Source organism: Microcaecilia unicolor, chromosome 1 (assembly GCF_901765095.1).
Source record: "Microcaecilia unicolor chromosome 1, aMicUni1.1, whole genome shotgun sequence".
NCBI classification, from domain to species: domain Eukaryota; kingdom Metazoa; phylum Chordata; class Amphibia; order Gymnophiona; family Siphonopidae; genus Microcaecilia; species Microcaecilia unicolor.
The window spans coordinates 69213816-69226138 of record NC_044031.1 but is presented as its reverse complement, the minus strand read 5'-3'; the positions used below and the strand labels follow the sequence as shown (position 1 = coordinate 69226138).

Below are 12323 nucleotides of genomic sequence, written 5' to 3'. Positions count from 1 at the left end.
TTTAGAAGCTGAGCTGCATTTCCCTTTGTCCCACTGTTTCTTTTGGATTGTATGATTTCAATTACCCCAATGTTGACTGGGTAAAGTTAACATCAGGACATTCTAGGGAAGTAAATTCCTTGATGAAATCAAGGACTGCTTTGTGGAGCAGCTGGTACAGGAGCCAACAAGAGGAGGAAAAATTCTAGACCTAGTCCTTAGTGGAGCGCATGATCTGGTGCAAGAGGTAATGATGCTGGGGCCACTTGATAACAGTGATCATAATATGATCAGATTTGATATCAGCTTCAGACTAAATACACACAGGAAATCCAATACGTTAGCATTTAATTTTCAAAAAGGAGACTATGATAAAATGAAAACAGTGGGAACAAAAACTTAGAGGAGCAGCTGCGAAGGTCAAAAATTTACATCAGGCATGGATGCTGTTCAAAAACACCATCCTGGAAGCCCAGGCCAAATATATTCCATGTATTAAAAAAGTAGGAAGGACGACCAAACAACAATCGGCATTGTTAAAAAGTGAGGTGAAGGAAGCTATTAGAGCTAAAAGAAAATCCTTCAGAAAATGGAAGAAGGAACCAACTGAAAATAATAAGAAACTGCATAAGGAATGGCAAGTCAAATGCAAAGCGCTGATAAGGAAGGGAAAGAGGGACTTTGAAAAAAAGATTGCGTTGGAGGCAAAAACACATAATAAAATTTTTAAAAAATGTATATTAAAAGCAAGAAGTCAGCAGAAGAATCAATTGGACCACTAGATGACCGAGGGGTAAAAGGGGCACTCAGGGAAGACAAAGCCATAGCGGTGATGTGCAACTTTCTTTAAATTTGTCCCCTCATTTCACAGCACAACAAAAAAAGATTTTTTGTGTGCTACTGGGCAAAAACCATTTGTCCTATACTAAATTCAGTGTGCATATTCCAAATCTGAAGTCAGAATTGTTGTAACACCTCAGGAAATTTTGTTATGCATAAGTTTGCCCAAATGAATTAAGCACTTGGAAAGTATTGAATAATTTTTTACAGAACAAGTTTTACTCCAACAATTACCTGATCTACATCAAAGTTTTCGTAGTAAACAGTATATGAAGATGTAATGGAATAACAAAATTTCAAAAAAGTCTCATATTCCAGTTTAAAAGTCTTACTTCAGCAAGGCCCAGTACTGTTAAAAGTGCTTCAGGCATCTGCTTTTGCGTTTGTGACCGGTCATATTTTCCCGTTGCAAAAACCAGCAGTAGTCCCCCATCATGTTGGGATTGCAGCGGCCTTGATATCTGTTCTCCATTGTAGAAATGTCTTTATGGAACCTCTCTCCATGTTCGTCACTTACGTGTCCCAAATTGGGTGGGAAAAAGTCAAGATGGGAATGTAAGAAATGCATTTTCAATGACATTCGGCAGCCAAGTTGTTCATATGCTTTAAGCATATTGTCTACTAGTTCAGCATAGTTTTCAGCTCGTCTGTTCCCAAGGAAGTTCTGCACTACTAGCACAAATGCATCCCAAGCTGCAAGTTCCAGAGGGTTGAGTTTTGTTCTGAATGTGTCATCATGCATTAGTTTGTTGATTTCGGGTTCAATAAAAATTCCAGCCTTTATTTTAGCCTCAGTTTTCAGTGTGCTAAACATCTCCTTCAAATACTGGAAACCATTTCCATCACGATCAAGTGCAATTACAACATTTTTTATTAAACCAAGTTTAATGTGAAGTGGTGGAAGATAAACTTGAAGTGGATTGACCAGTGATTTGTGTTGTACATTGTACCGACCAACTGGGTGCTCGACTCTGAGAGGCCACTGTCGCATTTTGTAATGATTTTTGTCATCACGACTGTTCCATAGGCACAAGAAACACATATGCTTCGTGTACCCTAACTGTAGGCCAAGCAGCAGTGCTACCACTTTCGGGTCAGCACAAATATTCCATTTATGTTCAAAGTATTTGATCATTTTCAAAATTAACTCCATAGAAGCATGGGTCTCTTTCATTCCAACCCCATGAGCCAATGGAACAGATGGTTTTTCGTTACCATTGTGCAAGACAGCTTTCAAACTCGTTTTGCTAGAGTCTATGAATAGCCTCCATTCATCGGGAACATGTGTACCATCTAACTCCATCATAAGACCATTTACATCAGTACAGAAACAGACATCGCTTTCCATTGCATAGTATGCAGCTAACTTGGTGTGTCGATGACGAAAGTGTGAAGTTGTGGTGCTTCGTTGTAGCAAATTCCATTCCCGAAGTCTAGAAGCTAGTAGTTCTGACTTTTCTTTAGATAATGACAGATCTCTTACCAGATCATCTAAATCTGATTGGCTCAGTAAGTGCGGTTGACCCTCCAGTTGTTCTGGATCAGGAAATACAGTGGTGGAAATAAGTATTTGATCCCTTGCTGATTTTGTAAGTTTGCCCACTGACAAAGACATGAGCAGCCCATAATTGAAGGGTAGGTTATTGGTAACAGTGAGAGATAGCACATCACAAATTAAATCCGGAAAATCACATTGTGGAAAGTATATGAATTTATTTGCATTCTGCAGAGGGAAATAAGTATTTGATCCCCCACCAACCAGTAAGAGATCTGGCCCCTACAGACCAGGTAGATGCTCCAAATCAACTCGTTACCTGCATGACAGACAGCTGTCGGCAATGGTCACCTGTATGAAAGACACCTGTCCACAGACTCAGTGAATCAGTCAGACTCTAACCTCTACAAAATGGCCAAGAGCAAGGAGCTGTCTAAGGATGTCAGGGACAAGATCATACACCTGCACAAGGCTGGAATGGGCTACAAAACCATCAGTAAGACGCTGGGCGAGAAGGAGACAACTGTTGGTGCCATAGTAAGAAAATGGAAGAAGTACAAAATGACTGTCAATCGACAAAGATCTGGGGCTCCACGCAAAATCTCACCTCGTGGGGTATCCTTGATCATGAGGAAGGTTAGAAATCAGCCTACAACTACAAGGGGGGAACTTGTCAATGATCTCAAGGCAGCTGGGACCACTGTCACCACGAAAACCATTGGTAACACATTACGACATAACGGATTGCAATCCTGCAGTGCCCGCAAAGTCCCCCTGCTCCGGAAGGCACATGTGACGGCCCGTCTGAAGTTTGCCAGTGAACACCTGGATGATGCCGAGAGTGATTGGGAGAAGGTGCTGTGGTCAGATGAGACAAAAATTGAGCTCTTTGGCATGAACTCAACTCGCCGTGTTTGGAGGAAGAGAAATGCTGCCTATGACCCAAAGAACACCGTCCCCACTGTCAAGCATGGAGGTGGAAATGTTATGTTTTGGGGGTGTTTCTCTGCTAAGGGCACAGGACTACTTCACCGCATCAATGGGAGAATGGATGGGGCCATGTACCGTACAATTCTGAGTGACAACCTCCTTCCCTCCGCCAGGGCCTTAAAAATGGGTCGTGGCTGGGTCTTCCAGCACGACAATGACCCAAAACATACAGCCAAGGCAACAAAGGAGTGGCTCAGGAAGAAGCACATTAGGGTCATGGAGTGGCCTAGCCAGTCACCAGACCTTAATCCCATTGAAAACTTATGGAGGGAGCTGAAGCTGCGAGTTGCCAAGCGACAGCCCAGAACTCTTAATGATTTAGAGATGATCTGCAAAGAGGAGTGGACCAAAATTCCTCCTGACATGTGTGCAAACCTCATCATCAACTACAGAAGACGTCTGACCGCTGTGCTTGCCAACAAGGGTTTTGCCACCAAGTATTAGGTCTTGTTTGCCAGAGGGATTAAATACTTATTTCCCTCTGCAGAATGCAAATAAATTCATATACTTTCCACAATGTGATTTTCCGGATTTAATTTGTGATGTGCTATCTCTCACTGTTACCAATAACCTACCCTTCAATTATGGGCTGCTCATGTCTTTGTCAGTGGGCAAACTTACAAAATCAGCAAGGGATCAAATACTTATTTCCACCACTGTACATCATGCCAATCAACATCTTCTTCTTTATCAGGATCAGAAGCATCAGTTTCAATTGCCGTTCCTGCTGCAGGAGGGGCAGGCACTGGATTCTCTACATCGTGTGGTACTGGTTTAAGAGCAGACTCACAGTCAGGATACACAATTTGTGACTTGTTTCTCTTTGAATATCCGGCGATTTTAGTCATGCAAAAGTAACAGACTGAATGGTGATTTTTCTGCTCACACCAAACCATCGGCACTGCAAAAGCCATTCCTTTCCTTTTACCATTCAACCACTGCGTTAGCCCAGAGTAACACACAGTGCAACAAACATGAGGTGCCCAGCTTTTATCTTGATCTCCAATTTGACAGTCAAAGTAATACTTGTAAGCAAGGCGCACTCGCTTTGTCAGATTCTTGCGCTGATCATAAGTAGTGTATTTGCCACATAAGTAGCAGAAATTGTCTGGATCGTTAACACATTTGCGTCTATCCATCTTGCCTTATATACTTACTGCTGACCTCAGCCAATAGACCTGTCTGAGCGTGTCCGGACAGGTCTGGGCATATCCGTTGGAATATTTCCAATATATAAAGCATTGATATTATAAGTGAAAAGGCTTTGCATGTATAACTTAAAATCTAGACGTGTCAGGCAAATTCGGAGTTCATATTTGGAATCGGCGGGTTCAATTTAGTATAAATCACATGTTTTTCTCTCAGTAGCAAAATCATTGTTGCGTTTTTCTAACCCCTCTTACCTATCTACATGTTCCATCTTTGCTTATACCTTATGCTGTCTATTAAAATGTTCTATTACATATTGTGTCGACATTTTAAGTAGTATACTATGCCACACTTTGTATTGTTATTTGAATATCTTTACTACAATAGTCTATTGCTTATGTTTGATTTATTTTTACTGCACACCGCCTTCAGTGAATTCTTTCAGAAAGGCAGTAAATAAATCACAATAAATAAATAAAATAAAACACTTAGGTCTAAGCAATATATGAATACTTGAATGCATGAATGAAAATAGGTTATTATTCCAGACATTAAAATGAATATGATCATATTGGCAAGTTAAATAACCACAACAAATTGCACAGCAATAAAATATGTCCAGTTGGCTATAAAACAATACACCTTAGGGATTGAAACAGTATTTTACGCTGCTGCCAAGCCAGTACTGGAAAATGTTTTTGCTAATCATAACCCACTTAGGGCCCCTTTTACTAAGTCGAGTTAGTGATTCCGAGTGCAGCAAATGTGACAACAGCCCGTTTGCTGCGTGGGAATCGCTAGCACGGTTTAGTAAAAAGGGCCTTTATTAGGGAGTCATTAAATACATATTTTTAATTACAAAGGACTTGATCTATCCAAGCTTCTGACCACTGAAGCATAATTAAAGAAAATCCTTGATAAATCAAGTTGACATTTAGCTAGCTGGTGAGCAGAAAGCATATCTGGATATGTTAACTGGGTAACTTTATCTGGATATTCAGGGGAATTTTTCTGGATAATTTTTCTGTGCATATACCTCAGTAAAATTATTGGATAAATTTAAGATAGTCTTCTGCCCCCCGACCACACTTGTATGCTTAACCTTATCCAGTTGGTGTTGAAAGTTTTACCACACCTGGGAATTTCTCCAACCCTACTTCTGTTTACGCAGGTAAATTATGTATGCACAAAATTTACCTATGGGGAAGAGAAAGAGGAGAGGAGTAAATTTCAACCCTAGAGATTGAATTACGTGGAAAAATAATAAATTTCAATGTCAAAATATCAACAGACTTAAAAGCATGCACAAGGAAAGAGACAAAATGCTGGTTCTTGATAGGCAACATCTTCTCACCCTATGATACTATAGTTCTGCAGCTGGTATTATCAGAATGGAATCAGCACAGACCATTTTTTTCCTCTAAAGCAAAATACATCTCTGTCCTATATAGTGTTGATGCTGTTAACTGCAACTGCTTCAGAATGTAGCAGCCCCAGAAGAGTGGGGAACATTTCAAAACACATGCAGGCAAGCATGAATCCGGTGAATCCCTTATAGTTTATAGTTTAATGGGTGACACTTGTTTAAAACGCTGCATGTTTCTAACATTTCCTGGCATACTTTTGGCTCGATGCATGTTTCACTGGCATGTATTATACTTGCTAGAATGTCCAGGAGTACACAGTGAGCCCATTGTACTAACCAACAAAATTCCTTTGCCAAAATGACCCAGTATTGCAAGAAAGTTATATTTGCACTACCGCCTTATTTAAATTCATGAAAATGGCTTCATGGGGATTTCCTTTGTGATTTATTGCAAAATAACTGAAGTACACCACTCCTTGGTATAGTTAGGCTTCATAGAAAATCACCTCATTGTGAAATTTTCTGTCCCTAAGTTTGCTACTGTGAAATCTTTGAGCTGTTTGCAAGATTCTTCAGCTTACTTGGGGTTTCCATAATTTTTGCAAACAGCTTTACAGTCACAAAACTGCCCATCCAGAAATGGCAAATGGTGCATGTAATTCACAAAAGTGATTGCATGCAGTATTTGCCATTTTTCTATCCGTTACAAAGCCATTTGCATGTTCCTACATCAGCTTCATAGAGAAACAACAGCGGGTGCAAAATATCTGGGAGTCTCTGGTGTGAAGGAAAGAGCAGCATATGAAATACTGCTTATAGATGCTTTAGTTTGGTATGCTGTGGTGCTTGTTAAGCCTCACATTTGTGTAGAATTGTTTTGTTTATTATCATTTTGCTGTTTGTCCTTTTCAGGTTTACCAGCCCATCTTGAAGAGGTATGCAGACCTTGAAGAGAAAGTGGTTCTGCGGAAGCCCAGCAAACAATAATTTCATCAAATACTAATTGTAGCTTGGTTAAAATGTAGAAAAAAAAGAAAATGACATCCAGTTTTTCTTTGATTCTTTAAACAATGCATTCCTATTAAAACCTGATCTAATACAGTGCAGTTATGCTATCAATGAAGAGCATTGGAAGTCCATGCTTTATATAGCTTTGCTTAAGACAATGGAAAACATAATTCAAAATGTATTGGACTCATAGTCAGCCTGCAGCAGTCAACATTTTTGGAAATACTGACCACCATGGGTAGACATAAGACTTAATAATTAGCACCAGGCTATATCTGGCTACTGGCACTGCATTTCTGGGTCTTCGATGAGTCTCGGAGGTTATCTGGGCACCACTGATATTCAGTGCTATACCTGGGTTACTATTCAGGTGAGTTAGGACAGTTTTTTATGAAGTCCTACTTGCCAATAACTTCCAGCACCACCCAAATTCTGCCCCCAGAATAGAGCTGCGACAGTCTGTGCTAATAGTCAGCAGCACTCTCTAGTTAAGTGTCCCTGAATATTAGTCAGGGACCTGTCAGGCTATTTAACCAGATTGGAGCCTCTCTTACCCGGTTAAATAGCACTGAATATCTACCCTATGTGAGAAAGTTTATAGAACACTGCCTCTCACCCTTAGGGATAGTAATTCAGATAGTCTGAGCCACCTAAAAACCACTGATCCTGCCCAGGGAGGAAGTGAGATGGGAGGGGTGGAGCCGAAAGGACAGGACCCTGGAAGTATAAAAGGCAGGGCCAGAGTGGGGGTAAGGAGGCCCAGGGAAAGAAGAAGCAGATCCCCAGCACACACTGTCACTTACTATATTCTAGCTACTAGGACCTGGTTGAGGTCAGTGAAACTTTCATTTGGACAATTTGTGAAATCTTGTTCTTGAGGTCTGGCTGGAGCCAGACCAGAGTTTGCAACCCCGAGAAAGAAAGAGGGACTATACACTTACCCCCACTCTGTAGTTTAGGCCATGTCAGCCAAAGGAACATGTCATGACTTTTCCATTTGAACCTAAGAGATTTCACCTTTGTTTTCCTGAACCTGTGAAGTAACAGACCTCAGTTTTGGATTAATAAAGTGCTTACCTTAATTTTGCAACCTTGTCCAGCTATGTCATTTGAAGGCTCACCCTCAACCCTCGCTCATAGTATCACACCCTATGTTATTATTACAAATTGTAAGTAATGGAATATTTAAATTGAAAAGATGCTAAGCATCTCCCTTCATGTTTCTCAAGTACGACACTCTGGTGACACAGGAAAAATAGGGGCAGGGATTGTTGTATGTTCTTACATGATACTCTTCAATGTTGCTTTCGGCACCTAACCTTTATACCTTTCAGGAAATCTAGACTGCCCCTATTTGACTGCCTGTACATTTGTCCTTTAGATTGTAAGCTCCTTTGAGCAGGGACTGTCCTATGTTAAATTGTACAGCGCTGCGTAACCCTAGTAGCGCTTTAGAAATGTCAAGTAGTAGTAGTAGTAGTAGAAGATACGCCATAAAGCACCTTCCATGGAAGCTGCTGAAAAAGAGGACAGACAAGTCAGTAACAACAGAGTAACAATATGCTATAAATGTGCTTTAAGGAAATATCATCATAAGCTTTGTCATATGAACTTCCTAGAATCCAACCAGTTGGAAGATCCAAAACAACATAGTTTTACCAAAGCAAAATTATGCCAAATGGATCTAATTGATTTCTTTCACTGGGTGACTAGAGAACTGGTAATCTACTTGGATTTCAGCAAAGCCTTTGATACGGTTCCTCACAGGAAGTTCATGAATAAACTGGGTGGGCTGAAGTTAGGACCCAAGGTGATGAGCTGGATTGGAAACTGGTTGACTGACAGATGACAAAGGATAATGGTAATGGAATCCACTCAGAGAAATGAAACGTGGTTAGTGGAGTGCATCATGGCATTGTACTGGGGCTGTTTCTATTTGTGAGCAATATTGCCAAAAAGAAAAGTTTGTCTTTTTTTTTGGATGACACCAAAATTTGCAACAGAATGGTCACCTAGGAAGGAGTGGAATGCATGAGGAGGGATCTACAAAAATTAGAGAAATGGTCTAATGTTTTGCAGTTAAAATCTAGTGCAATGAAATGCAGAGTGGTGCACTTGGGGTGCAGAAATCCAAAGGAGAGCTCCCCTACATTGTGCTACAGTGGAATCACTTTTGGAGTTTTGCCCAGCTGGATATTTCTGGAGACGTTTGAGGGTCGCGACAGCCACCCGGGTGGTATAAGCAAAGTGGAATTTTTCCTGTGCACAAGAAGTATTTTGTATATTTTTCAGTGTGACACATATGACATTAATCCTGTAGGTTATTATTGTTTGTTTCTTCTCCTTTGTTTTTTGGCAGCAGTGGTTTTTTTTCTCCAAGTTGGAGTTGTTTTTCACTTCAGTTTGTTTCAGAGGATAATTGGGTTTAAGGGGGAAGACCATCCCTGTAAGCGCCCCTGACTACTGAGATTTCCATTTTTAAAATATATTTTTATAGACAATCTCTAGGGACTGTTATTGAGTAGTATTGGTTTCATATTGTTTTTGCTCTTCAGTGTTTTTTGATGTTTGAGTACGTCCTACATATGACAGTAATCCAAGCTGACTCAGTATCAGTGCTTGCACCACTACAATTTTTGCACCTTATAAGTGTGCCACTAAATGAAGGTTGAAAATCACGGAATCATAGTATGAAGATGGATATAATAGCACATTGTTTTGTATAAAATTGAACGATTAAGCTATGCTGCAGCCAAATTGTTGGGCAGACTGGATAAACCATTTACATCTGCCATGATTTATTATGTTGTTGTTACATCACAACCAGCCAAGCTCTCTGCAATGTTCCATCTGCATTATTTGTAGAGAAGTTTTAAATTTACCTTGGCGACCTCTCTGTAGTAAAATTTAAGGTAATTAACTACTAGGGAAAAGTCCAGGTCCACAAATGACAGAAATGACTTTGTTCCTCAAAACTAACAAGAAATCTAAGAGTGCTGGGCTCGGTTGTCAGGGCCCAAAAATTATAGACTGAAACGCTTGGAGAGTCATAGGTTAGTCAGGGATGTGTGAAACAAATTCAAACTCAGACCAGGTGGGAGGGTGTTCTGTATTTATGAGGCAAACACTATAGGTTTTATAAACATGACAGCAACATACAAACAATATCATAAGCTGTTAACTGTCACAGGAATAGTACAAAAACACCCCACAATCCTTGGTGAAAATTATATATCTAATACAAAAAAACCAAAGGTCAGTGCTGTATGAAACAGGCTAACAGCAAAAATACCAACCTTTTTTTTTTTTTTTTTTTTTTACTTATACCACAGCACTCATGATATAGATTTTTAATCTCTTAATGCTTTTATACATTTTTTTGAAAGAGTACCCTCAGAAAAGTCCACCTGTTTTAAGGCAATATCATTAGTTTTCCCTGTTGGCATAGAACATCTTTCATAGGGCTAACTCTTAATCACGAGTGTAAGTGCTACTGCCTGAATCAAAAAGTGCTCACAAATTATATAGTGTTCAAAAATGAAAAACGTGCACTTATCTTTCAACGTTTTTTTCAAATTTTTTGAAGAAATACTCCACTTGCTTATATAATATACAGCTTGCTTGTCCAGCTTACTTCCCAGTCACACAATGTGCGACTGCCCCATCGGCTTCCCCTAAATTTCTGTGCGGTTAATAGAATATGCCGAGTGCCCATCTGCACGACTAAATTTAGTCGCAGGCAATTACGCCAAGTAAAACTTGGTGTAAATGCTGCCACCTAAATTATGTTTGGTCTGGGTATATTCTGTAACACACAGATTTTAGAAATTATCATGATGTAGAATTTACGCACATCACATTATAGAATACACTTAAGAAAGTTGTGCGCATAAATTCTGATGCCAGCGGCAATTAGTACCGATTGGCTTAACTTATTAAGTTGTGTGTGCACAAGTCCAGAATACACCTGGACTCATGCACGCAACTTAAGCTATATAGAATCTGAGGGTTAATGTTTTAAATGTAAATGTTTGGAAATGCTGGATTCTCATGGAACCCTTTTACTAAAATGTATTAAGGAATGGGTTTAGGTCATTTTAACACAGGATTTTCCCCACACACTAGCCCATGCGTAACCCTGGCAGCGCTATAGAAATGCTAAGTATTTGTAATGTGACCCAAAAATAGGGCTATTTTCTTTTTCCAGGTCCCGTGCTAATTTTTCCATTAACGTGCGAGATCTGCAAATATATTATTTGCACTTATTGCCTCCTCTTTAGGAGGTAGTAACTACTCCTGTGTGAAGTGGTATGCAGTTATTGTGTGCTAAAATGGACATGCTAGCTGCACAATGCTTCTATGCCCTGCCCCTCCAGAAAAAAAGATAATAAAATCTAAATAGCATGCAATTAGCACATTGACAGGGAAACTAACATGTTTTATGGTAAGCCTTTTTCCTGCATTAAGGGATAAATTCTATAAACCATGCCTAAAAAAATCAGCACCGAACCCCCCCCCCCCCACACACACTTAATCATTACTGTATAAGCCGTGCCTAAAGTTAGGTGCGGTTTATAGAATAGCACTTTAAGTGCAGGGGTCGTGCTTAAATTTAGGCATGTCCATTTGCTCCAGTGAAAATGTGGTACAAATGCCCCCCACCTAAATTTACACATGGAACCCCCTTATTCTATAATTGCATGCATAACTGATCCATGCCCAGGCTCCACCCCATGACCCTCCCATTTCCATGCCCCTTTTTCTGGGATGCGCATAATATTTAGGTGCAATTAACGCATCTAAATTTAAACACATACATGTTGATTTCAGTTAACACCAGTAATTGCTTGTTAAAAAGCCAATTATTGACACCAATTGGCTCATTAGGCAATTAAATTGCACGCACAATTTTTGGCAACTTTTATAGAATTAGGGGGTAAACACACATTAACGCTTAACTCAGTTGTTAAGCCTGAGAAGACTGTAAATTGTAGTTTGAAGTTTTGAGTCTTATGAACAGTATCAAAAATGTTCTTGCATAACACCGTAAGCTAACTACAAGAACAGGAGGAAGACCAATCAATGTGGAAAGAGACAAATGACGCTACTCAAATATGCAAGGGGAGTCAGCTTAATCTTTTATTCTTTATTTTAATATACAAAAAAGATAAAACTGTAATAGTCCTCTCTAGCTCTTTCCTCCTATCAGTTGGGATGTGGCTGCTTCAGACTTATCAAATACTACATTCATACTGGTTTATTCTGGAGCCCAGTGCAGAGCTGAAGCAACAAGACCTCAACTGGTCAGATCTAATTTCAAACTCTATACTCATTTCTAAAATTACCACAGTAAAAAGGAACAAAGATCCACTGCAAATTTATGAACTATGGTACAATGTTCTCTCCAAAACATCTCCATTTTGTAACTGCAATGCAATATGACAGACTTCTGTTTTAGACCATGTTACACACACGTGTGTGTGTGTAAAATTATAT

The 12323-nt window shown here is 39.7% G+C and overlaps 1 protein-coding gene across 2 annotated transcripts in view; it reads left to right on the top strand.

Annotated features, from left to right (window-relative positions):
- XYLB (xylulokinase) overlaps nucleotides 1–7914 on the top strand; it is a 200881-nt gene extending 192967 nt beyond the window's left edge. For both annotated transcript variants that reach the window (XM_030198171.1, XM_030198180.1), the window contains one exon: nucleotides 6732–7914. In XM_030198171.1, the coding sequence (XP_030054031.1) occupies nucleotides 6732–6806 (75 nt within the window). In that variant the 3' untranslated portion in view covers nucleotides 6807–7914. The remainder of the gene's footprint in view (nucleotides 1–6731) is intronic.
- Nucleotides 7915–12323: the final 4409 nt, after the last annotated feature.